Source organism: Rana temporaria, chromosome 12, assembly GCF_905171775.1.
Source record: "Rana temporaria chromosome 12, aRanTem1.1, whole genome shotgun sequence".
In the NCBI taxonomy this organism is placed as follows: domain Eukaryota; kingdom Metazoa; phylum Chordata; class Amphibia; order Anura; family Ranidae; genus Rana; species Rana temporaria.
This window is the reverse complement of record NC_053500.1, coordinates 147,496,328-147,523,711: the sequence shown is the minus strand read 5'-3', so window position 1 is coordinate 147,523,711 and position 27,384 is coordinate 147,496,328. Positions and strand designations below refer to the sequence as shown.

Genomic DNA, 27,384 nt, shown 5'->3' with positions numbered 1-27,384 from the left:
GCTCGCGTTATCTCCCCGGTAACAGAACAGCCAGATTAGGCGCCGTAATCATTTCCCGTTTTCGATAAATCTCAGAAAGTGACTGGCACGCTGCAAAGAAAACTTTGGCTGTGAATTATTTACTGTGGTTTTATCTGTCCGCCGGTGGAAATAAATGTTCTGACCTCACAGCATGGAAGCGCCGACACCAAGCAAACGCCCGCAGACTGCGATTCATTAGCCGTCTCATCACCTTGTGATTTGCATAGGAGAGAAAGGCGCTGTGACAGCCGCGTGCGAGCGACTCGGCAGATACTCCTCACTATAGATTTTAATTAAGTCAGCCATTAAGGTGAATAAATTACAGCGCGAGCCTTCGGAGCCAGACGGCGTTTTATCTCCGAGAAATATCTTCTGCTCCAATGTTATTTACTTTCTTCCAACCCCCCCCCCCCCCCCCCCTGAAGGTCTGATCCCCTTCTCTTGTTTGACCCCCAATGTTTGAGAAACTCTTCACTCTGGAGAAAACTTGACTGTAAACATTCTTTTCAGTCAACTCTCCGACATGTTGCTTTTATTTGGTATTTCTATACCAGCCGTCCTCATCAAGGGTTCCATTGGACCCCAGACTTCCTCCAGGGGGTGGTAAAGGTTCCTTGAGCCAAATGACCTCCCATCTCATGCTGTCGGCTAAGTGGGGTTACCTCTGGAACATTAATTACTGTAGAATCAACGATTTTATTTTATTACAATATTTTATACATTGTCTCACAAATGTAAGTACACCCCTCAGTCCAGGGCCGTCTTTAAGGCAGGGCAAAAGGGGCAGATGCTCTGGGCCCTGTCATTGTTGTGGGGCCCAAAGCAGCTGCTTCATCCGTGCCAACTATCCCAGTTGAAATTCCCTTGAAGTTTTAGTCCTGTCCTGTGTCCCGATATCTCAGTGTGAAGTGCTGCTACTAATGCTGCCCAGCTCTGCCCGATTGTTGTGTACAGGTGACTCACTTGCAGACCCTGTGATTACATGTAAATTACCGGCATTCATATGTAAATAGCTGAGGCCGGCAGCATTTATGTGTAAATAAAGGCGGCATTCATATGTATATCATGCCCCCTAATCACTTCTCTCCGGACTCCATTATTATTGCGCGGCGGTTCAATTCCGGACTCATTCAGCCGCATGCGGGCGATTCCGCAGATACTCCTCACTATAGATTTTAATTAAGTCGGCTATTAAGGTGAATAAATCACAGCGCAAGCCTTCAGAAAACAGATGGCGTCGTATCTGAAATAGATCCTCCGCTTCAATATTATTCACTTCCTTTCAATCCTCTGGGGGCCCAAAACTCCGTCTTTTGTGACGCTTGACCCCGACGTTTGAGCCGCTCTTCATTTTATTTCCAGTCAATTCTCCGCCATCCTCACCAAAGGGTCCCATTGGACTCTCGGGTTCCTCCGAAGGTCGGTAAAGGGTTCCTTGAGCAAAGAATGGGGCCTGAACTCCTTCTCTTTAGCTCGTTGGACCCCAATTGTTTGGTGAAATCTTCACTTTGAAGAAAACGGAACCATAAATGTATTATTCTAATCTCTGACACATTGTTTCTATCTGGGAATATCTTCAGCCAGAGTTCCATGGGACTCCAAGGTTCCTCCGGAGGTTGGTAGTAGTTCCTTGAGCAATGGCTAGGCCCTATACTCCTCCTCAGGGCAGCCATCAGAAATTTTGGGGCCCCTCACACAGCTTTAAGCCTCACACAGCTTTCAGTCTTTTTGGTTGGGGCCTGGGTAGCCGGGGGCCCATCAGGACACCGGGTCCCCTATCAGAGGCGGCTCTAGGATTTGTGAGGCCTTAGGCAAAACTTAGACATGAGGCCCCACTCACACCCATAATGGGAAAAATAATTAAAGAAAGAAAAATGGCTGCAGAAAATGCATGGATCTAGCACACAGGTGATCAGCGCCACTTCCAGGGCACCCTCCTCACCCATCAGACATATTCAGCCAATGCAAGAGGGGGGGAGAGAGGGGGGAGGGGAGAAAGAGAGAGGGGTGATAGAGAGATCCGGATGCCGCCGACATTTGTATTTATTACAGGCAAATTAGGCGGCTGCGAGGCCCCTGTGAGTGCGAGGCCTTAGACGACCACCTAATTAGAGAGCCGCCTCTGGTCCCCTTACATGTGTCGACTGCTTTAAAATGCATGATTTCTCCCCCTGCTCCTGTAGCTCTGTGGAGAGACACATGTACCTTGCCCAATCTTTCCTTATTTCCACAACGCAACCAATTCCTGTCCTCCTTAGGAAGGGACAGGGCCATCTTAATGAACAAAATCAATCCCGATCAATGAACTCATCAATTTCTTATCTGAATATTGCCCGGACGTGGGTCACGTGACCCCCCCCCCCCCAGAGTAATACTCGATGAGGTTCTGTGCTTTCCTAAAATGACTGAATGCAGCCCCGCTCCGAGGATGTAGAGACCCCGGGTGTCAGACGTAGCGGCCTCCCTGTGGAGGGTGTCACTTCACCTGTCAGGATAATATCTGACGCTTCCTCATATCTCTGCGTGTCGTCCATCCATCTCCGTGACAGCGTCTTATCAGCAGGAGACGAGAGGGCGGCGTGTCAGACGGCGGGGCGGCCGGGCGATGTACAGAGATCTCTGGGACCGATAAACGGGAGACGTACAAGACAGCTACTGCCGAGTCAGTCTGTGGGGAGGGGTTAGCGTTGTCTGCGGGACTACAACTCCCAGCAACATCACATTAACACTACTACTACATAAGACATAGACCCTTAATCTGGGGAAACCATTTTAATGGAGAGCATTTATAGCAGGGGGTCCCCAAACTGTCCTTCATTCTTTAGGGCAGCCGGACTGCGCCCAATGGGAGAAAACAAGGCCTGATCTTTGGTATTAGGGGAAGAAATAGTACCCTTCTTGAGTTATCAGTGGCTGGAATTATGCCCCCTCGTTGAGGTCAGTGGCTGGAATTATGCCCCATCATTGAGGTCAGTGGCAGGAATTATGCCCCCTCGTTGAGGTCAGTGGCAGGAATTATGCCCCCTCGTTGAGGTCAGTGGCAGGAATTATGCCCCCTCGTTGAGGTCAGTGGCAGGAATTATGCCCCCTCGTTGAGGTCAGTGGCAGGAATTATGCCCCCTCGTTGAGGTCAGTGGCAGGAATTATGCCCCATCATTGAGGTCAGTGGCTGGAATTATGCCCCATCATTGAGGTCAGTGGCTGGAATTATGCCCCATCATTGAGGTCAGTGGCTGGAATTAAGCCCCATCATTGAGGTCAGTGGCAGGAATTATGCCCCATCATTGAGGTCAGTGGCAGGAATTATGCCCCATTGTTGAGGTCAGTGGCAGGAATTATGCCCCACTGTTGAGGTCAGTCGCTGGAATTAAGCCCCCTCGTTGAGGTCAGTGGCAGGAATTATGCCCCCTCATTGAGGTCAGTGGCAGGAATTATGCCCCCTCGTTGAGGTCAGTGGCAGGAATTATGCCCCCTCGTTGAGGTCAGTGGCAGGAATTAAGCCCCATCATTGAGGTCAGTGGCAGGGTATAAGCCCCCTCGTTGAGGTCAGTGGCAGGAATTATGCCCCCTCATTGAGGTCAGTGGCAGGAATTATGCCCCCTCATTGAGGTCAGTGGCAGGAATTAAGCCCCCTCGTTGAGGTCAGTGGCACGAATTATGCCCCCTCGTTGAGGTCAGTGGCACGAATTATGCCCCATCATTGAGGTCAGTGGCTGGAATTATGCCCCCTCGTTGAGGTCAGTGGCAGGAATTAAGCCCCCTCGTTGAGGTCAGTGGCACGAATTATGCCCCCTCGTTGAGGTCAGTGGCACGAATTATGCCCCATCATTGAGGTCAGTGGCTGGAATTATGCCCCCTCGTTGAGGTCAGTGGCAGGAATTATGCCCCATCGTTGAGGTCAGTGGCAGGAATTAAGCCTCCTCGTTGAGGTCAGTGGCAGGATTTATGCCCCATCGTTGAGATCAGTGGCTGGAATTATGCCCCCTCGTTGAGGTCAGTGGCTGGAATTAAGCCCCCTGGTTGAGGTCAGTGGCAGGAATTATGCCCCCTCGTTGAGGTCAGTGGCAGGAATTATGCCCCCTCATTGAGGTCAGTGGATGGAATTATGCCCCACTGTTGAGGTCAGTGGCAGGAATTATGCCCCCTCGTTGAGGTCAGTGGCTGGAATTATGCCCCCTCGTTGAGGTCAGTGGCAGGAATTAAGCCCCCTCGTTGAGGTCAGTGGCTGGAATTAAGCCCCCTCGTTGAGGTCAGTGGCTGGAATTAAGCCCCCTCGTTGAGGTCAGTGGCAGGAATTATGCCCCACTGTTGAGGTCAGTGGCAGGAATTATGCCCCCTCGTTGAGGTCAGTGGCTGGAATTATGCCCCCTCGTTGAGGTCAGTGGCAGGAATTAAGCCCCCTCGTTGAGGTCAGTGGCTGGAATTAAGCCCCCTCGTTGAGGTCAGTGGCTGGAATTAAGCCCCCTCGTTGAGGTCAGTGGCTGGAATTAAGCCCCCTCGTTGAGGTCAGTGGCTGGAATTAAGCCCCCTCGTTGAGGTCAGTGGCTGGAATTAAGCCCCCTCGTTGAGGTCAGTGGCTGGAATTAAGCCCCCTCGTTGAGGTCAGTGGCTGGAATTAAGCCCCCTCGTTGAGGTCAGTGGCTGGAATTAAGCCCCCTCGTTGAGGTCAGTGGCTGGAATTAAGCCCCCTCGTTGAGGTCAGTGGATGGAATTATGCCCCATCGTTGAGGTCAGTGGCTGGAATTATGCCTCAAGGGCCAAAGAAAGGCAAGCAAAGGGCCACATCTGGGGTTTCCATGTGTGCGTTTACGTTCGTACATGTGTATATGTGGGGATGGGGCCCCAAATTAGATTTTCTTTGGGGGGGGGTTTATGTGCTTGGATTTATAGGTGACAGGTTCTCTTTGATGATGAGACATACATGGGGCCCCCGGTAATGGGGGTGTGTGGAGGTTATCGGGCGGCACTGGACAGTGTCTGAACCCCCCCTCTGTCAGGTCCATACGATGTACGAGCCTCGCGGTGAATGGAATCCATTGTATTCCGTCTGACCTTTTCCTCGTGGTTTTGGCACCGGGGAACGTACTGAAATCCCCGACCACGTCCTCCGTTCACCACGCCGACACCGCGGACTTTATAACAAAACCGATGCCCACAAGTGTACGACAAGCGAGCAGCACGGGGAGGGACGGGGTTAAAACAAACAGCTGTATGCAAAGCGTTCCTATGGAGGATACAGAATGTCATTACAAGCCTGAGGCTTCATCTACGGCCCCGGGACATCTCCTCTTCCGGGAAAACCAACAATCAAACCAACCGCTGGAAAAGCATTTGCCCGTGTGATCGGCATTGTCCCAGATTAAACGTCCTTGAGAGTCACCAGAGGGGACAGACATGTAGACAGAAGGCCAGGTACATGAATAATGCACAGCAAAGACATGGAGGGGGGGGGGACAGCGCTGAGGACCACACTCACCTTGATTCCACCCCAGGACTGGTTGGAGAGGAAGTCCACTGGGCTGGTGAGGCCGGGCTGGGCCGGGTACCGCAGGAGGAAGTCTAATTCGGTCGTGTTTATCTCTTTGTTCATCAGCAGGATCTAAAAGATGTAGAAAAAAAAATAAAAAATGTGTATTAGAGAGGCTTGCCATGGATTGTACCCAACCCGCTTCCTGGGGTCCCATACTGAGGTCCCAGACTGAGGTCCTATATTGTATGTTGGAGCAATCAGTATGTATGGACCATCAGAGAGGGGGGGGGGCGCATTTTTCTTCATTTTAGGTTCACAATAACATAAACCAGTTCACTCTAAATGAAGGAATCAGTGGGCCTGCCGTCACTTTGAGGGGATAAATATCACAAGGTGGCATCTTTACATGGCTTGACGTGTCCACCATTAACATGAACATGAAACCTTTCCATTTTTACCAGCTATGCACTGTCACTGATCCCCACCCTCATTTCCTCATTGGTTGCACAGTCAACCCTTATTTTTTATTGGTTGAACAGTTAACCCTCGTTTTTATTGGTCAGTTATCCATTATTTTCTATTGGATAAATACCGCTTTCCCCCCGAAAATAAGACCTAGCGCTATTTTCCAGGACAGCTGCAATATAAGCCCTGCCCCGAAAATAAGCCCCAGTTTAAAATGTTTGTAACATCCTATAATCCCCTCTATTACAGGAGTATATAAGGTACAATGTGTGCGTTTCTGTAATATAATTGCGGGGAAGAGAGCTCCGGCGGGTCACAGAAGTGCAGAGCGGAGATATAACGAAAGGATTTGGCCCAATTATATTACAGAAACACACACATTGTACATTATATACTCCTGTAATAGAGAGGATTATAGGATTTTACAAGCTGGGGATTCCTGTCAGGCAGGGAGGGAGAGGGGGAGGGAAGACATCACATTACATGGTAAGACCTACCCTGAAAATAAGCCCTACTGTGTCTTTTGTTGCCAAAATGAATATAAGACCCGGGTGTTAACTGTCACTATTTGAACAGCTGAACCCTCCTTCCTTCATTGGTTGAACAGTTTCCTCTCATTTCCTCATTGGATGAAGAGTTAACCCTCGTATTCCTCATTGGATGAACAGTGAACCTTCATTTTCCCATTGGATGAACAGTAAACCCTCATTTCTTCATTGGTAGAACACAACCCTAGATTTTTTTCATCGGTAGAACAGTAAACCCTCATTTCCTCATTGGGTGAACATGAACCCTGCTTCCTTCATTGGCTGAACAGTTACTACTCATTTCCTCATTGGATGAACAGTTGAACCCTCATATTCTTTATTGGATGACCAGCGAACCTTCATTTTCCCATGAGATGAGCATTTAACAGTTACCTCTCATTTTCTCATTGGTTAAACAACTAACCTTCATTTTCTCATTGGATGAACAGTTAACCCAGATCACCTCATTGGTAGAACACAACCCTCATTTCTTCTTCGGTAGAACAGTTATCCCTCATTTCCTTATTGGTTGAACCCTCCTCCCTTTATTGGTTGAACAGTTACCTCTCATTCCCTCATTGGATGAAGAGTTAACCCCCGTATTCCTCATTGGATGAAGAGTTAACCCTCGTATTCCTCATTGGATGAACAGTGAACCTTCATTTTCCCATTGGATGAGCAGGTAACCCTCATTTCTTCATTGGTTTAACAGTTTATTCTCATTTTCTCATTGGTTGAACAACTAACCCTCATTTCCTCACTGGATGAAGAGTTATCCTGCATTTCCTCACTGGATGAAGAGTTATCCTGCATTTCCTCACTGGATGAACAGTTATCCTGCATTTCCTCACTGGATGAACAGTTATCCTGCATTTCCTCATTGATAGAACTCAACCCTCATTTTTTCATTGGCAGAACAGTTCTCTAATTTCCTTATTGCTTAAACAGTAAAACGTAATTTCCTCATTGGGTGGACAGTTGGCCTTCGTATTCCTCATTGGATGGAACAGTTAACCCTCATTTCTTCATTGGTTGAACAGTTACCTCTCATTTTCTCATTGGTTAAACAGTTACCTCTCATTTTCTCATTGAACAACTAACCCGCATTTCCTCACTGATAGAGCACAGCCCTCATTTTTTCATTGGTAGAACAGTTCTCTCATTTCCTTATTGCTTACAGTAAACCCTCATTTCCTCATTGGCATAGGCGTGCACACAGGGTGTGCCAGGTGTGCCCAGGCACACCCTAATCACTCTGTGCAGCAAAGATTCCTCCTATTGACCTGCCCCCCCCCCATTTCCCCCACAGTGCTGCCAGCTTTCCTGGTCTCCTTTCCCACTGGCTGCTGTGGGCACACACAGGGGGATGGTATTGGATAAGGGGGGAAAGGAGTTGGTAAATATGTAATTTACCGACCCCTTCCTTTTCTAAATTAACACAGTGAGTGATCAGTAGTGTGTTTTTGAGCTTTGGGGTGCACACCCTAATGCTATAGGCTGCGCACACCTATGCTCATTGGGTGGACAGTCAATCCCTCCTTCCTGGAAGGACAAGGATATTTTGGACAAGCACTGTAGTAATAAGCAGCCATCGTACCTGGAAGGCCAACTGCGCGGTGTAAGTCAGCTTGTCGCACTCGAACAGCCCCCGCGTCGTGTACTGGAAGACGGAGAACGTGATGCTGTCTATGAGATTGGCCACACGCTGTTTGAGGACCTCGTCTGCCGGCGCCTTCTGTACGGCCTGCTGGAAGACCACGCTGAATGCCTGGGAGAGAACACAGACCACATCCATGTTATATCAGACAACACGTCAGCTGGGTTAATAAGGGGTTAAACAGAGGAACATTTAATAATTTAACATTTACTGGACAGGTTGCTTTAAACTGACTTCATCCCTTTGATCTGTATATGAACAAAAAGATACAAACAAAAACCAATGTTTCTTTTTATCTTTCTGTTTCAGGGCTGAACATTGCCCGGCTACTTTTTCTTTTCGTTTTTTGACAGCTCCAATTGCGGGGACTTTAGTTGTCAACTGGGGAACTCCGCTGACAGCTGAATGAGTCATCAGGTTATTGAATTATGACATAGATGTGTAAAATCAGTCCAATACCTGAAGACTTGAGGGGAGACCGGCATTAAAGAAGACCTCCAGGAAAGCAACCCCCCCCCCCAATATCCAATATATTCAGAGAAAGAATACATAGAAATTACAATTTTTGCTACCCTATTATATTATTATTTCATCATCCCTCCCGACAGGAAGAATTGTAAGAGAAAAGCAAGAAACCGGGAGTGAATGATGTAACGGAATGGCCCGTGACACCCAGAGACTTTTGAAGGATGGGGGGTACTCCTGTGCCAGCTTCACTAATGACTCTTGGGTCTAGGGTCATCCTGTGTCCCTTTTGGGCATAGGATGACTGAGAAATGATAAATATAAATTACATGAGATGGGACATTACTGATAGTTCATGTATTACAGGAGATCTTGAAATATTACAAGTTGTTCCTTATGAACAGGTCAATAGACTGTTGAGGTGTTAATGGAGTCGGGCTCCTAAGATATTCCATTGTGTGATGCTAATACTGTTTTGTGTCTATTGTACTAATTAAGTCTGTAAAGGTCAGAGGTCTAACTTTGAGGTGTTAATTGAGTCTGACTTCTGAAAGACCTTTCATTGTGGATGCTAATGACACTGTTTTGTGTGAAAAGTCTATTGATGATAGAGGTGTTGTGAGTTAGCAGTCTAAAGGTCAGACGTCTCTTTTCAGGTGTAATGGATTAGCATGTCAATTACGTCTACAAAGGAATGTGCATTATGTAGCAGTGAATAGATTGTTGCGGAGTCGGGACGTCTGGGGGATGACTAATAATTAACTCAACTGAATGTCATTGTCTAAGAGAGTGTGTATTGAAGTCCCTTGTGGGCGGAGTTGATTCATTGTTCACTGGGTTTCTAAAACTGTATATAACAAGCTGAGTGTACCATTAAAAGTATTCATTCATTTTGGAACCAGTAACAGAGCTGTGTGTGAAGTCTCGTTATTCTGGGAAATGGGTCCTGTCGGCTGGATTGTCGGATAAGCTGTCGTGGGGCGATGGAATGGAATATCGTAAACGGTGGTGACCGTTACAAATGATAATTGACATTTCCAACTGTCTTCTGTTCGGGGGGGTTAATAAGAGCTCATGGAGCACATCGCTGACATCCCAGCAAAGGTGGCGCGATCCAAAATGTTGGAATGTGTCATGAAGGCTGGCACACATAGGCGTGAGAAAATTATTGCATTAGGGTGTGCACCTCAAAGCTCCAACACATAGGCATGTGTGACAATTTTACCGGCCTCTTCCCCACTGTCCATCCTGAAACAATGGCGGAGGGGGGCAATGGGGACCAGGGCAGTTGAAAGAAGATGAACAGGGACAGGAGGGGTGGTGGCAGTGGCATATATTGGTACCAATCCCCTGTATTTTGCTGAATGTCGGGGAGAGGGAGAGGAGGAGATGCCTACTTTTAGCTGCTGCAGGAGGAAAATACAGATAGGTTCCACTAAATTCCACTCCCGCTGCCCCTCCTGTCCAGATTCTGGGAGTTCGGCAAGGAAGGATCGCGGTTTACCTGCCAATGATCAGCGGGTAGATCACGATTGAGGGGTTGCCAACCTAAGGATTAGGGTGTGCCCTGGCACACCCCCTATGCTGGCACACAGAAAGAAGTAAAGTATCGGAGAAAAGGGAATCTTACTCTTCATTGTAAAGCAGGTATTTACCTGATGGGACGCTTGTCCCGAGTCATCTCTCCCTCTTGCAACCCATCTAAGAACCTCCATCTCATGCCTTGTCAAAAAGCATTGCAAGCCTGATTTCAGCTATCGGGCTCCCAACAGAGCACAGGTGTCAAACACAAGGCCTACGGGCCGAATCCGGCCCTCCAGACCATTTCATGTGGCCCTCGCACCTCTCCTGCAGCTGCAGGAGAGCTCCAGCCCTCCTCTGGTCCTCCTCCAGACCCCTACTTTCTGCTTTCAAGCAATGCATCCAGCTTCTTCCCAGCAGCAGCATAAGGAAAGGGGGGTGCACTGTGATGTAAGGGAGGGTGGGGGACTCGACTTCTGATGGTGGGGGGGCTCCTGACATCTAATGTAAGGGGAGGGGATGCTCTGGACATCTAATCTTACAGATACAACCGGCCCTTTTGAGGACAATCACAATGCTGATGCGGCCCCCACCATGAAATGGAGTTTGACCCCCCCTGCTATAGAGATTGGGACACGGAATGAACTAAGCGAAGGTTCTTGTGGTACTGGAGGTGTTTCTATTGTAATTCTGTGGCAGAACAGGCGTTGGTCTCCAGGGAGACACACAAATGCCGGTAATAACGTTACTTGCTTTAAGGTTTAGTTACCGTTATTAAAATTTGAGCCCCGGTTACTGCAAAGCAATATGAAGGTCTCAGTTATAATTCCTGTACATGAAATAGGAAACCGACAGAGGCCTACGATTGGCAGGAATGAAACAAGACATAACAGTGTTATATTGGAGACATTAGTCACTAACCTTCAGAGAAAACTGATACATGGGGTGGATCTTATTGAGGTCGTTCATAATGAAGTAGAGGAGAGAGGCGCGGGCGGCGGCCAGGCGGTAGTGTTCTCGCGCCTCATTCAGCTTGGCTTCCGTCACTTTGGCTTCTTGGACCTAGGGCAGGATAAAAACAGTCAGGCCGGACCGGTCAATGGGGATGGCGACATCACACATACAAACATCTAGATGTCTCCAGACATGAGGTGGTCGGGTCTCACCAGCACAGGAAAGCGCCGCAGAGCACAAACCGCCAGGCACATAGTAGTCACCATCCATGGTATATAAAGCCCAAGTCTGAGATTCGTGCCTTCTAATCCCATATTGTACATCTGCCCATACACAATCCATCTCCTATCTGCCCATACACAATCCAACTCCTACAAGGTTTTTTTTTAGTTTTCGAGTTCTAGAAATTATAAATCGAGAACATTTCTACCTGTGACATCATTCTCAGATCAGGGGTCTCCAAACTTTTGAAACAAAGGGCCAGTTTTCTGTCCTTCAGACTTTAGGGAGGCCGGACTGTGTCCAGTAGGAGTGGGAAACGCCTTGGCATCGGTGAGAGTAAACAATACCATAGGCTTGGTGGTCAGTGGGGGGAATAGTGTCCCATCATTGGTGTCAGTGGGAGGAATAGTGTCCCATAATTGGTGTCAGTGGGAGGAATAGTGTCCCATCATTGATGTCAGTGGGAGGAATAGTGTCCCATCATTGGTATCAGTGGGAGGAATATTGTCCCATCATTGGTGTCAGTGGGAGGAATAGTGTCCCATCATTGGTGTCAGTGGGAGGAATAGTGTCCCATCATTGGTGTCAGTGGGAGGAATAGTGTCCCATAATTGGTGTCAGTGGGAGGAATAGTGCCCCACCCAACATTGGTGTCAGTGGGAGGAATAGTGTCCCATAATTGGTGTCAGTGGAAGGAATAGTGCCCCATCATTGGTATCAGTGGGAGGAATAGTGCCCCATCATTGGTGTCAGTTGGAGGAATAGTGTCCCATCATTGGTGTCAGTGGGAGGAATAGTGTCCCATCATTGGTGTCAGTGGGAGGAATAGTGTCCCATCATTGGTGTCAGTGGGAGGAATAGTGTCCCATCATTGGTATCGGTGGGAGGAATAGTGCCGCACCCATCATTGGTGTCAGTGGGAGGAATAGTGTCCCATCATTGGTGTCAGTGGGAGGAATAGTGTCCCATCATTGGTGTCAGTGGGAGGAATAGTGTCCCATCATTGGTGTCAGTGGGAGGAATAGTGTCCCATCATTGGTGTCAGTGGGAGGAATAGTGTCCCATCATTGGTGTCGGTGGGAGGAATAGTGCCGCACCCATCATTGGTGTCAGTGGGAGGAATAGTGCCCCACCCATCATTGGAACACAGGTGTGTCAAGAGGAAGGTGCCTCTAAATCTGCCGTCTCCATGGAGGGCAGCGGGGCCTCTCCTGCTGGAAAGCTCACAGCCATCTCCTGGGCCATCTGGTGACATGCCTGTCCCTGTACAAGCTGATCTCTCTACCCCTGGTGAGGATGAAGGCTCGGAGGCCATTCGGGAGCGAGTGGTGGCCGGGATAAAGGTCCTGGATAGGGAGAGAGACAAGCTGAGAGCGGAGCTGAAGCGCCTGCGAAGGCAGCATGAGGGCCAAAAACGTGGATCCATGGATTCAATGAAAGGACCAGCGTAATCGTTCATACAACCAGCAACCTTTAGTCCTCACAGCTGTACCATTAAAAACATTGCAGTCTGGTCGCGTAGTACCGGCTTTGTCTGAGAAAAAGTGGGGTAAGCCATACCAGCCAATCAGAACTCACCTTGCCCAAAGCTGAGGCCGATCTAAAGCCTTACCTTCTCTTCGATTTCTGCTGCCGTCTTCTTGGTGATCTCCAGGTTTTCCACCAGCTCCGTGTCCCCCAGAAAATTGCCGGAGGCGGAAGACAGACGGGACAGGAGGTTGTCTTCCAGGGTCTTCAGGGTGATTTTGAAGCCGTTCTGCTCCTTGGTCAGGTTGGACTGAATACAAAGAAGGATCGTTTAATATTAAATAACAATAAATCTTCATTTACATCTCATTTGCCAATCTGGTAAACTGAATGGTGCCGGCATGCAGTTCAATACCCTTTCACCCTTTAGTCCACTAAGCCTTTTTTTTTTACAAACTAACTTTTCTGCTTGCTGGGGGGGTGGGGGGGCTTTTGCCATTATGACACACATACCCCTAGAGTCCCCTCCTCCAGCCCTTTGAAGTCCATCAGAGGCGGCTCTCTAATTAGGTGGTCACCTAAGTCCTCGCACTCACAGGGGCCTCGCGGCCGCCTAATTTGCCTGTGATCAATACTAATGTCGGCGTCATCGGATCTCTCTATCACCCGTCTCTCTTTCTCACCTCCCCCTCTCTTGCATTGGCTGAATAGGTCTGATGGGTGAGGAGGGTGCCCTGGAAGTGGCGCTGATCGCCTGTGTGCTAGAGCCGTGCATTTTCTGCAGCCATTTTTCTTGCTTGAATTATTTTTCCCATTGTGGGCGTGAGTGGGGTGGGGGGGGGGACTCACGTCTAAGTTTTGCCTAAGGCCTCACAAAGCTTAGAGACGCCCCTGAATTCCATGCACCTCCCCCCTGTGATCCGCCATTGGGCAGCCACTGATGATGTAATTCCTGAGTAAGCTCCAAGTGGCAAAATGGTTGGACACCAATAACTTCACTTCAAAAAGTTTTACTCCATAAAAAAAAAACAATAAAATGAAAACAAATTGTCTACGATGAAGTACACTTCCCCCTCTTTTGTGGGCAAACCGCTTTTGGCTGTTCTGATTGGTTCACAATACGTCAGTTGTTTACATAGGATAATAGGGCCAAATTCACGAAGAATTGCGGCGGCGTAACGTATCGTAGATACGTTACACCGCCGCAAGTTTTCATCGCAAGTGCCTGATTCACCAAGCACTTGCGATGAAAACCTACGCCGGCGCAAGGTGGGCCAATTTAAATGGGCGTGTGCCATTTAAATTAGGCGCGCTCCCGCGCCGAACCTACTGCGTATGCTCCGTTCCGTAATTCCCGTCGTGCTTTGCGCGGCATGACGTCATTTTTTCGAACGGCGACGCGCGTAGCGTAATTCCGTATTCCCGGACGGCTTACGCAAACGACATTATTTTTTAAATTTCGACGCGGGAGCGACGGTGATACTTTATACAGCCCATATGTGTGCTGTGTAAAGTTAAGGCACCCAAAACGACGACTAACTTTGCGACGGGAAACTAGACTAGCGGCGGCGTAGCGAACGTGAAAATCCGTCGGGAATCGCCGTAACTTCTAATTTGCATACCCGACGCTGGTTTACGACGCAAACTCCCCCCAGCGGCGGCCGCGGTACTGCATCCTAAGATCCGACAGTGTAAAACAATTACACCTGTCGGATCTTATGGATATCTATGCGTAACTGATTCTATGAACCAGCCGCATAGATAGAAACAGAGATACGACGGCGTATCAGGAGAAACGCCGTCGTATCTCCACTGTGAATCTGGCCCATAGTAACTAGTTTTTTAAATACATCAGAATAAAATGTGACAATGATTTTTTCTTGTCTCTATCGGAGTAATGTAACCATTGTAAATGATATCTGTCTCTTCCTACTCTCTAATCAAGGTTCCTCTGTTACAAGTCAAGAAGATTTGGTCCTGAAGAAGCAGAAATGTGAAACGCGTCAACCATTTGACATTTATATTAACAAAGATCGTTGAACCTTATGAGACTAGCTCTATTGATTTTATATGTTTTTTTTTTTGTCTTATTATTTTTTGATAAATAAATCGATTGAAAATTATTAAAGCGTATGAATTTCTCTATGGTACCGTGATAATCCATCATGTTGGTTATTTTTTTTTCTAAGTACGACAGGGTGAAACGCGTCAACAGGGGGCTTTCAAGCTACGGACTTTCAACATGCACTGTTTGATCATATAAAGCTGGTCAAAAATAAGTGGCATCATTGTTCTGCTGCCTTTTTGATACTGGTGTGGGAGGTTGTATGGAATGGGGGATTTGCCCACGTGGGCGGAATTCAGCCCGCTTGCAGACAAGGCGAGGTTCAGACCTTGGGGCAGAGGGGCTGTTCCTTGATCTTATCCTGTACAAGCTAAAAATGACATTGTCCCATCGCCCGGGTTCATCCTCAGCAGCTGGCAGACGCCGGGAACGCGCTTGGAACGTACTCTAAATTGAGTTAGAGGCAATGCTCTGTGTTGGCAGAGCTGAGTAATGGCCACACCTCTCTCAGCACAAGTGTCCTCACACAGATTTGTATTGCAGAGAAGGAGGTGTGTATGGCTCCAGGGGAGGACTGACAACTCATGGGGCCCCCGGGCAATAGGACATTATGGGGCCACAGCAGGGGAGGGCTGGGCAGGGGGGCAGGGTGGAAATTGCTTCCCAGGCCACCCTAACTTATGTTCAAAATGTCCGCTACCATTTTATTTTTTATTCTGGCCTTGGAAGTCGGGCAAACTGCTTGCTTTCCAGGAGTTGTAGTCCACGCTTAAAGCTCCCAGTGGGTGGAAAACAGAGCAGTGCAGAGGAAACTGCAACTCCCTGGGACTGGATTCTTGGAAGCAGGCAGAGGCAGGGCATGCCAGGGAATTGGGACGCAGGGCTGGGCGCTGGCTGCAACTTGACCTTTAGGAGCATTACCCCAGGAGGCCGTGGCGTGCAAGAACCCGCTGAGCTGAGATCCCTGAGGTGAGAGACCCTGACACCCCTAGCTGACCCCCATACACCCCATGTAATCTGCCCCAGTGATCAGGCTGCATTGATGGGCACTGGAGTTGGCTGCACCGATGGGCACTGGTGAGGCTGCATTGAAAAATCAGATGGGTCATTGATGGTGATCTGAATCAGCAGTTCAATGAGCCACTTGACTGGACTTGCCCCCCAGGCCTAAGGCTGCCAGCCCTCCCCTGGGCCACAGTATATACACACACATACAGTATACATACACAGTATACACATATAGACACACAGTATACACCCCACACACACTGAAAATGTACTGGAGAGGCGGGGCAGCTATAATCTTGGGATTTAAAAAAAAAAAAACACAGATTTTCACATACTGTCCCTGGTTTGAGGCTGGCAACCCTGATGGGCCCCCTAGTGGCATGGGGCCCCTGGGCAGTGCCCGAGTGCCCAAATGGTCAGTCCGCCCCTGTACAGCTCAGTCTGTTACTGTGTGCTGATTAGAGCGCTCATTGGGTCTAACTCTAATGCCAACCTAAAAGTCATATTTAGACATCAGGCACAACTGCTGGTAGAGGCGGGGCTAAACATTGGAGGTCGTTAGTAAATGTCCATCCAATATCTGTCTGATGTGGATCGATTTATGTGACTTCAGCTAAGCTTTCCACTACTTGTTCATTCCCCAGCTTAGTTGGGGTAGGCGGTACACTTTGGTGGGGGTGGGTCAGCCACGCCCTGTGACCTTTGACCTCTGGGAACCCGCTTTCTGACCTTTGACCTTTGGGGGAGGTCCCTGTTCCAATTCCCGAGTCCTAGCCATATTCTTCAATGGGAAACCCTAACCCTAACCCAAACCCTAACCCAAACCCAACCCCAACCCCTAACCCTAACCTCCATACACGGGTCAAATTTCGAAAGAATTTTCTTTTGAAAATCAGACAATTTTGGTGTTTTGTGATCGGATGGCGCCACCACTGATTTCGAAATCCGACCAAACAAGTCTTCAATGTCACCTCTCCTGTTCCTACAGAAAATAATTTCCGTGGCCGGGAATCTTCTTTTCTTTCCGGGAATTTTATTTTCTTCCACGTGCACATTTCTTTTTCGATGACATTTCTCGCATTATTCTCCCATCATTGATTAGAAAAGCCACACCTCCCAGTACAAGCAGAGAAGGGGGCGTGTCTAACCAGGTCTGTTACTAAGTTTGGATTGCACGGTGAGCTTGGTTCTAACTAGGGTTGCCACCTTTTCTTCAAGTCAACCATTCCCGTCTTTATTATGCGCAGCGCGATCCGTCACATCAGGTAGATGATGATGATGACGGCGGACTGACAAGCCGATGGAGTGATTTATAACACTTTGAATAATTACAATGTAACGTCTCCGCAATTCTGATTCCTGAAAAATAAACTTTTCATCAGACAAAAAACGAAGAGGCAGAAAAAAAGAAGAGAACGTGATAAAATCAGGAGAGCCGAGCGGACGGAATCCTTCCTCCATTAAATCAAGTGTGTTCGGTACGCGAGCCGCAATCGCAACATCTTCCAGGGGCTGATTGCCGGCTTGTCCTTCTGGAAGTGTTTGTATTGAAATGATAAAAAAAAGAAAAGAAAAGCAGCGACAGGAATAATTCATTATCTCTCCTGAGCTCCCCGCCCGCCACCTGATTACCGCAGATAAGAAAGGCGCACAAGAGAAATTAGCCCCGTCCAGCTGTCTGCGGAGAAAGTTCTCATCTCGCCCAAAAATAAGATGGGAAAACTTTCGCATTAATTAGATCAGGCCGCCTCATTACAATCCTTTCCTTTTTTTGGAAATAAGTCATTTTGTTTTTTGTGGTTAGGGATGCGTCCTCTTAAAGGGACTATCCAAGAATCACTGCAGCCGTGCTAAAAGACTACTTAGTTTGCTTAAACATTTGAAAAGCAAACATAGTAGAATGTAGTAGTGGTATCAATGTATTGAAAATAGAAAGACACCCTGTGGGGGGGGTAGAATTTGTTTTGTGTCACATGATCTGCCATTGTTGATGGGGTGGGTTTGGTTACCTTCAGCTCTTCCAGGTCGGGTCGCTCCATGCTGACCACAGCTGCCAGAAGCTGGTCCTCCAGGCCGTCGCGGGTGACGGTGAAGTTGATGAGCGTGCACTGCGCCTGCATCTCTGGTTGGTAATGGGGATTGGCCAGCTTGGTGTGCAGGATGAGGCGGAAGTTGGGGCTGTACTCACACTCCTTGTCCCCGATCTTGATGTACCTAAAACAGACCAGAAAGGGGAAGTTCCTGTCAGGACCACCAGAAGGGACAACCAGATATTCTCCACATTGTCCTACAAATTACCTACAGGAACCTACCAACCTAACAATCATGTTACTGTATGTGCCGACACAGGGATGGTGCAAGGATTTTTGACACCCTAGGCGAAACCTCATTTTGCTGCCCCATTGGCTCCGCCCCCGACTCCACCCCCTTTTCCCTGTTCATGTTTGTACAGGGATACTTTTTCACCTCCTTGCCAACATAAACTCCGTTTGTGGGGCAGTATGTAGTGAGGGCAGTATGCAGTGAGGGCAGTATGCAGTGAGGGCAGTATGTAGTGAGGGCAGTATGTAGTGAGGGCAGTATGTAGTGAGGGCAGTATGTAGTGAGGGCAGTATGTAGTGAGAGCAGTATGTAGTGAGGGCAGTATGTAGTGAGGGCAGTATGTAGTGAGGGCAGTATGTAGTGGGGGCAGTATGTAGTGAGGGCAGTATGTAGTGGGGGCAGTATGTAGTGGGGGCAGTATGCAGTGGGGGCAGTATGTAGTGAGGGCAGTATGTAGTGAGGGCAGTATGTAGTGAGGGCAGTATGTAGTGGGGGCAGTATGTAGTGAGGGCAGTATGTAGTGGGGGCAGTATGTAGTGGGGGCAGTATGTAGTGAGGGCAGTATGTAGTGAGGGCAGTATGTAGTGGGGGCAGTATGTAGTGGGGGCAGTATGTAGTGAGGGCAGTATGTAGTGGGGGCAGTATGTAGTGGGGGCAGTATGTAGTGAGGGCAGTATGTAGTGAGGGCAGTATGTATTGGGGGCAGTTTATGTACTGGGGGAACCATTATAGGCAAAAGGAATCCTGAGGGAAATCCACCTTCTGCTCCTCCCACTACACTCTGCACCACCTACCAGGGGAGAATCAATCCTCTGGAGGGGACCCAGGAGTCTTGGCTGTGCCCCTAGGTGGCAGTGCATCAGTAGTAGGCAGCTTCTGCCAACTGACTCCTGAGTCCGACTCCTGAATTAATGGAAGCAAGCATTCATTGATGGACACTGGTGAGGCTGCATTGATGGGGCGCTGGTGAGGCTGCATTGATGGGGCGCTGGTGAGGCTGCATTGATGGGCGCTGGTGAGGCTGCATTGATGGGCGCTGGTGAGGCTGCATTGATGGGCGCTGGTGAGGCTGCATTTGATGTGCAAAGAGGGTGGAGTCAGGGGCGGAGCCAGGGGGGCCACAAAATGAGGTTTCGCCTAGGGTGTCAAAAATCCTTGCCCAGCCCTGCAGCCAGGATACTTCCTTCTTTAATGCTCTGGGTGGCGTTATATGATGTGAGCTTTAAGATAACTGCAGCCAGTGTCCAGGTTATTTTTGCATGTAGCGCACCCCCCGAAAGAGCTTTTGGTGAACTCGTTTCCTTTCCCCTTGGTTAACAAACACAGCCAGGCATTTTGTTCTTTTGTCCACTGACTCAAAGGAACAGTCTAGGGGTATCCGTTTAGGCTTTTATTGGAAAGATGAACTTGGATGGGGTGACAGGAGCATGGGATACCCCTAAACTGATGAACTGAACCTTTTGAGGACTTCTCTCTATCTTTCTGAGCTACACAAATTGTCCCACAGAAGCTCCAATGCTGACAGGTGACTGGGACTTTTCCCAAAAGACCAAATGCTTGCTGCACACAGTCGCTACTTTCCAGCGGCAGGGTCATTTACTCACACGGCCATAGGATCATCGGTTGCCTTCTTCCACTATCCACCAATCACTCTCCATTGAGAGAATATGAACTCACACCACCATAGGACAGCTGGATACCCCCCCCCCACACTCTAATCAATTCCAGGACTAGACTTGCGAATAAGCCCCCCCAGCTGAAGCCTTAGCTAGGACCTCAATGTCTTCTAGATGTCACCTTCGGTAATCATGTCCCGGGGCAGAGCCCACCATTCTCTGTAATCCCCCGAGGGATGGTTGTGTGTAAAAATCCCAGAAATACTCAGACCGGCCCGTCCGCCACCAACCATGAGCCACGTTCAAAGTCACCGAGATCCCCTATCTTCCCCATTCTGATGCTTGCTTTGAACTTCAGCAAGTTATCTTCACCACGTCTAGAGGCCTAAATGCATTGAGTTGCTGCCGTGTGATTGGCTGATTAGCAATTTGTGTTACAAAGCGATTGAACAGGTGTACCTAATAAAGTGGCCGGTGAGTGTATGTTACTATGCGGTATTTGGCTATCTAGGCGGAGTTCCCCTTTACGTTGGAGATTAGTGAAGTCGGAACGCGGCGCACATGAATCATCGGCGGGTCGTTCCTCGTTCTCCACATAATTATTTTTCCTGGAGGCCAATTACACTCGTCGTCACACGCGGGAAATTCTGTTGACGTGGCGCTGGACGGGTGTCATTGTGGGAACAGCTTTTCCCCCGTAATGAGAAACACTAAATGACTCGCGTGGCCGTTTTATTTATTTTTCCTCTTTCAATTAATCCGCCGCGCCGGATTCCTCCATCGCCGCGTGTCACCGGCTGCCGAAGGTGTTGAAAACCTCCAATTTATTATGCGAAAACCTGAGAGCTCCGAATCGCACTGCGCCGGGGGGGGGGCTGGGAAGGCGTCAGGAATCTGACATGTCGCCCCGCGGTGGAATTTCACGAAAGATGCAGCATTACGATCGTCACTCGGAGCCGGCGAGGGCAGAAAAAAGATAAAATGTCTAGAAAATGCCGACCGCCATATGAATAGATTACACGCGATAAAATCTGATCGGACCGCCCCGAATGTAACATTCCCAAGTCCGTCTATTCCGGGCCGAGAAGTTTTTTGTGACTTTGTTGCAAATTATTGGAGAAAAAAAAAAGAGTCAAAACTGCGTCAGGAAAACTCTCATGGTAAGAAAATTGGGGGGAAATTTTAGCATTGAAGTCAATGGAACGCAATTTTGCATTGAAGTCAATGGGATGAGATTTTGCATTGAAGTCAATGGGATGAGATTTTGCATTTAAGTCAATGGGATGAGATTTTGCATTGAAGTCAATGAGACAAGAATGCCTTGGAAGTCGGGCATCCCTCGATATATCGGGACATCTCTAGTTGGCACATCTGTCCCAGAACATTGTTGGTGGGCACAGACCTCCAAGGTGTAAAGGATCGGTGATGGTTTCTAGCGATTGCCTCACCTTCCTTTCTTGATGGTTTCTAGCGATTGCCTCACCTTCCTTTCTTGATGGTTTCTCTGCCCAGTAAAGGTCCCAGGACCGGATCTACGCTCTCCTCCAGGTTCTCAATCAGGACCACGTCTCCCCCGCCCAGAGCTCTCTCCAGGGTGTCCAGGTATCTGAAATGAAAGGAAGATGGAAAAAAATAAAAGCCAGGAAACCGGAATCTGAGAATCACCGACCAGCTTCCCAGAAAAAGAAGATGTATACATAAACGGAGGTATCGGGAGGGATCAGGAGGTATTGGGAGGTATCAGGGGGTATTAAAAGGGATCAGGGAGTATCAGGGGGTATAAGGAGGTATTGGGGCATATTAGGTGGCATCAGGGGGTACCAGGAGGTATCAGGAAGTATCGGGTGGTATCATCACAGGGTTTAGGGAGGTAGCAGGGGTTATTGGGTGGTATCATCAGGGGGTATCGGGAGGTATAATCAGGGGGTACCAGGAGGTATCAGGGAGTATCAGGTGGTATCGGGTGGTATCATCACAGGGTTTAGGGAGGTAGCAGGGGTTAGCGGGTGGTACCATCAGGGGGTATCAGGAGGTATCAGGGGGTCTCGGGTGGTATCATCAGGGGGTATCGGGAGGTATAATCAGGGGGTACCAGGGAGTATCAGGTGGTATCGGGGGGTATCATCTCGGGGTTTAGGGAGGTAGCAAGGGGTATCGGGTGGTATCATCAGGTGGTATCAGGGGGTATCGTGAGGTCTAATCAGGGGGTATGAGGAGGTATCGGGGGTATCAGGGGGTAGGCAGCACAGTGGCTTAGTGGTGAACACTTATGTGTTCCAGAACAGGGGGGGTGTGGGCAGTGAGGGTGGCTGGCCTGGGCACTGCATGTGAGGTGGAGGGTTTGTTGAGAAGGGGAATGAGGGGGGGGCAGGGGTTAAGAATCAACTACATTTTTTATATCATATGACCAGAATGGAAATGCTGAACTGGCCTCTGTGCGTGTGGTCACCCCCTCCCCCTCCCCCCACTTACCCTCTCTGCCCGATGCGGATGACTCTGAGATTCTCCCCATATTTATTTTTGATCCACTTGATGCCTTGTAGTTGTGGATCCACCATGAGAGGCCAACGCTCACAGCTGGTGAGGATGGTGGCGTTCTCTGTAGACATGCGGTCGGCCGGAAGACCCTCGTTCTGCCAAGTCGCCACATCAGCATCATCAGTCAGCATGGTCAGGGGGTCCAAAGATGGCGTCACCGGTATGGGGACCTGGAGAAGAGGAAAAGGGTAAGAGTTATAGAGGAAGGAGCAGAGTCCTCCAGCAGAGTATATCAGGAGAGGATAGTTATAGAGGAAGGAGCAGAGTCCTCCAGCAGAGTATATCAGGAGAGGAGAGTTATAGAGGAAGGAGCAGAGTCCTCCAGCAGAGTATATCAGGAGAGGAGAGTTATAGAGGAAGGAGCAGAGTCCTCCAGCAGAGTATATCAGGAGATAGAGGAAGGAGCAGAGTCCTCCAGCAGAGTATATCAGGAGAGGAGAGTTATAGAGGAAGGAGCAGAGTCCTCCAGCAGAGTATATCAGGAGAGGAGAGTTATAGAGGAAGGAGCAGAGTCCTCCAGCAGAGTATATCAGGAGAGGAGAGTTATAGAGGAAGGAGCAGAGTCCTCCAGCAGAGTATATCAGGAGAGGAGAGTTATAGAGGTAGGGCAAAACTTTCCTGAAATGTTCTGTTTCTCCGCCTTACACTTATACAGAGCATTGAAAAAGTATTCATACCCCTTGAAATTTTCCACATTTTGTCATGTTACAACCAGCTCGTGGGCCGCAGTTTGGAGAACGCTGTCCTAGACTAATCCCTTCTGTGCCAATTCTGCCCATCAAAGGTGTCCTTGGTTTGAACTGGATGGAGACCGCCTAGATCACAGGTGTCAAACACAAATCCCGCAGGCCGAATCCGGCCCTCCAGCACATTTCATGTGGCTCTCAACTGCCGGAGAGCTCCAGCCCCCCTCTGGTCCTTCTCCAGACCCTTACTTTCTGCTTTCAATCAATGCATCCAGCTTCTTCCCAGCAGCAGCATAAGGAAAGGGGGAGCACTGTGATGTAAGGGAGAGTGGGGGACTCAACTTCTGATGGTGGGGGGGGGCTCTTGACATCTAATGTAAAGGGGAGGGGTTGCGCTGGAATCTAATCTTACAGATACAAGCGGCCCTTTTGAGGGCAATTATAATGCTGATGCGGCCCACAATGAAATGGAGTTTGACACCCCTGACCTGGAGCCAATGGCCAAAGGTATTCCAGAAGAAAGCCGCTCCCTCTTTTGGGTAAAGTTCTAAATCTCAGGCATGGCATCCACTCCGTGCTGAAAAGTGGGCACTTACCTTCAGCTGCCCCAGGTAGGGCTTCCAGGTTTTATCCATGAGGTCCTGTCTGTACTTCTTGGTGAAGTAGCCGAGGTACGACACAAAGGCGGTGATGAGAAGGACGTCTCCACACAGCGTGCTTTCCTGGAGCTTAAAATTCCTCACAGCTTCGGCCCAACGGACGTTTTCTGACGCAAGACCTCCAACCTAGAAAAGAGGAATGGCAATTTACAGGCGTCGGTCAAGCGGTCTATCACATTGGGTCTACAACATTGGGTCTACCACATTGAGAATACCACATTGGGTCTACCACATTGGGTCTGCCACATTGAGACTACCACATTGGGTCTGCCACATTGTGTCTGCCACATTGGGTCTATCACATTGGGTCTATCACATTGGGTCTGCCACATTGGGTCTGCCACATTGAGACTACCACATTGGGTCTGCCACATTGGGTCTGCCACATTGGGTCTGCCACATTGAGACTACCACATTGGGTTTACCACATTGGGTCTGCCACATTGAGACTACCACATTGGGTCTGCCACATTGGGTCTACCACATTGGGTCTATCACATTGGGTCTGCCACATTGAGACTACCACATTGGGTCTGCCACATTGTGTCTGCCACATTGAGACTACCACATTGGGTCTGCCACATTGGGTCTGCCACATTGAGACTACCACATTGAGTCTACCACATTGGGTCTACCACATTGAGAATACCACATTGGGTCTACCACATTGGGTCTGCCACATTGAGACTACCACATTGGGTCTGCCACATTGTGTCTGCCACATTGGGTCTATCACATTGGGTCTGCCACATTGGGTCTGCCACATTGAGACTACCACATTGAGACTACCACATTGAGACTACCACATTGGGTCTGCCACATTGGGTCTACCACATTGGGTCTATCACATTGGGTCTACCACATTGGGTCTATCACATTGGGTCTGCCACATTGGGTCTGCCACATTGGGTCTATCACATTGGGTCTGCCACATTGGGTCTGCCACATTGGGTCTATCACATTGGGTCTGCCACATTGGGTCTGCCACATTGAGACTACCACATTGGGTCTGCCACATTGGGTCTATCACATTGGGTCTGCCACATTGGGTCTGCCACATTGGGTCTGCCACATTGTGTCTGCCACATTCGGTCTGCCACATTGAGAATACCACATTGGGACTACCACATTGGGTCTGCCACATTGTGTCTGCCACATTGGGACTACCACATTGGGTCTGCCACATTGGGACTACCACATTGGGTCTATCACATTGGGTCTATCACATTGGGTCTACCACATTGGGTCTACCACATTGGGTCTATCACATTGAGTCTACCACATTGGGTCTGCCACAGATCTGCTCTCTCTCTCTCCCCTTGTGCAGGGGACTGGTCTCATCTCCGCCCCCCTTCTGCAGTTTTCTGTAGTGGGCGGAGCCTGCTGGTCCCCTCCCACAGATCTGCCCTCTTACTCTCATTGTGCATGGGACTGGTTTTGTTTCCACCCCCTCCTGTAGTTGGCAGAGCCTGCTGGGCCCCTCCCACGGATCTGCTCTCTCTCTCTCCTTGTGCAGGGGGACAAGTCTAGTCTCCGCCCCCTCCTAAAGTGCTATGTAGTGGGTGGAGCCTGCTGGGCCCCTCCCACAGATCTACACTCTCTCCTTGTGCAGGGGGACTGGTCTTGTCTCCGCCCACTCCTGTAGCTTTCTATAGTGGGCGGAGCCTGCTGGGCCCCTCCCACAGCTCTGCTCTCTCTCTCCTTGTGCAGGGGACCGGTCTTGTCGCAACCCTCCTGTAGTTTTCTGTAGTGGGTGGAGCCTGCCGGGCCCCTCCCACAGCTCTGCTCTCTCACTCCTTGTGCAGGGGGGAAAGTCTTGTGTCTGCCCCCTCCTGTAGTTTTCTATAGTGGGTGGAGCCTGCTGGGCCCCTCCCACAGATCTGCTCTCTCGCTCCATGTGCAGGGGGGGGACAGTCTTAACTCCGTCTCCTCCTGTAGTTTTATGTAGTGGGTGGAGCCTGCTGGGCCCCTCCCACAGCATTGCTCTCTGCACAGGCTATGTACAGCCCAGCGATAATGTAACTGTTACATTTACAAGGTGATATCTGGGTTTGCAAAGGCATTTGGAGCTCACAAAGTGGATTTTTATCCTTTGTGGCTACGAAGGAATATATTTAAATGAAAGCTTTAATATGACTCCAGTACACACATGACTCCATGTATAGGGTACCCAGACCAGGAAAAAAAGATAATTACATACTGAGCAGAAAATAAGATATAGAGACATATTATGGGAAATTCCGGGGTGATGGATTCTTCCTCGAAGTTTCCATTAATAACTGTCCTGCTGAAGGAAAAAGCGAATTAAGAGATTTCCATAAAACAATATGGCCGACGCGCTCGGCTGCATGAAAAGGGACAGCCGTCCTCAGGGGTTTCCGCCACAAACGCCGCCACTGTAAATTCACGGCGGTAATGAAAAACGGCACAAGGCTGCCGCGTGTGACAGAGACACATATTACAGCCGCGCCAAGGACAGCTGTGAGGTGTACAGCGCATATTGTGCGATATTTAATGAGGACGCGGGTATCACACCTCCGGAAACGCAGTCCCCACCGCACCGCTGTACCCCCCCTGGAGCGCCCTTCCCGTAAACCTCAGAACAAACTTTATTTTTATTTATTTTATTAGAAATGTTGTACATTAACCATGTGACCTCCGGAATATTTATGACCGGGCCATTTTATTGCCATACGGCACTGCGTTTGTTTAAAGCAGGTATGTCCAAAGTCCATTCCGTGGGCCAATTGCGGCCCACGTTCCGGTTTAATGCGGCCCCCCATCTGGTAATTTGGATATATATATATCTTTTGTGGCCCCCAGGGCCACAAAAGGTATATATACCGTATTTATCAGCGCTGCCCCGGTGGGAACAGGGAGGGGGCGGGACAAGTGCCGCCAGATTACATACAGGAGAATCTCCTGTTTACTCAGCGGCCTCTGTAATAGGAAGTCCTGCCATTGGACGACTGTTCTGTCTATCATAGGAGGCAAAACTTTGTATTAAAGAGGTCGCTGAGTAAACAGGAGATTCACCTGTATGTAATGTTGGCGCTCGTCCCGCCCCCATCCCTGTCCACTCCAAGGCTGCAGATGGGCATCGATCAGGCTGCACCAATGGCAATGGCGAGGCTGCATTCATGGCAATGGTGAGGCTGCATTCATGGCAATGGTGAGGCTGCATTCATGGCAATGGTGAGGCTGCATTCATGGCAATGGTGAGGCTGCATTCATGGCAATGGTGAAGCTGCATTCATGACAATGGTGAGGCTGCATTCATGGCAATGGTGAGGCTGCATTCATGGCAATGGTAAGGCTGCATTCATGGCAATGGTGAGGTTGCATACATGGCAATGGTGAGGCTGCATTCATGGCAATGGTGAGGCTGCATTCAGGGCAATGGTGAGGCTGCATTCATGGCAATGGTGAGGTTGCATTCATGGCAATGGTGAGGCTGCATACATATCAATGGTGAAGCTGCATTCATGGCAATGGTGAGGCTGCATTCATATATATATAAATAACACGCCCAAGCTCATCCTTAGTCCTGAGCAGCGATCTGGGATTCGTTGGGGTCACAAAAGATACATATATATATATATATATATATATATATATATATATATATATATAGCTAGATTCAGATATGTTTACGCCGGCGTATCAGTAGATGCGCCGTCGTAACTTTAAATTTAAGCGTATTCTGGAAACCAGATACGCT

At 49.0% G+C, this 27,384-nt stretch overlaps 1 protein-coding gene across 1 annotated transcript in view; it reads right to left on the bottom strand.

Moving 5' to 3' along the window:
• The window catches only part of DNAH9 (dynein axonemal heavy chain 9), a gene marked incomplete at its 3' end in the record, with an annotated part of 33,101 nt that extends 11,858 nt beyond the window's left edge, over window positions 1-21,243 (bottom strand). The window contains 6 exon segments of the mRNA XM_040331160.1: window positions 5,498-5,620; window positions 8,081-8,251; window positions 11,048-11,188; window positions 12,915-13,079; window positions 17,852-18,056; window positions 21,229-21,243. Coding sequence (XP_040187094.1) covers window positions 5,498-5,620; window positions 8,081-8,251; window positions 11,048-11,188; window positions 12,915-13,079; window positions 17,852-17,962 — 711 coding nt within the window.
• Between the last annotated feature and the right edge of the window lie 6,141 nt (window positions 21,244-27,384).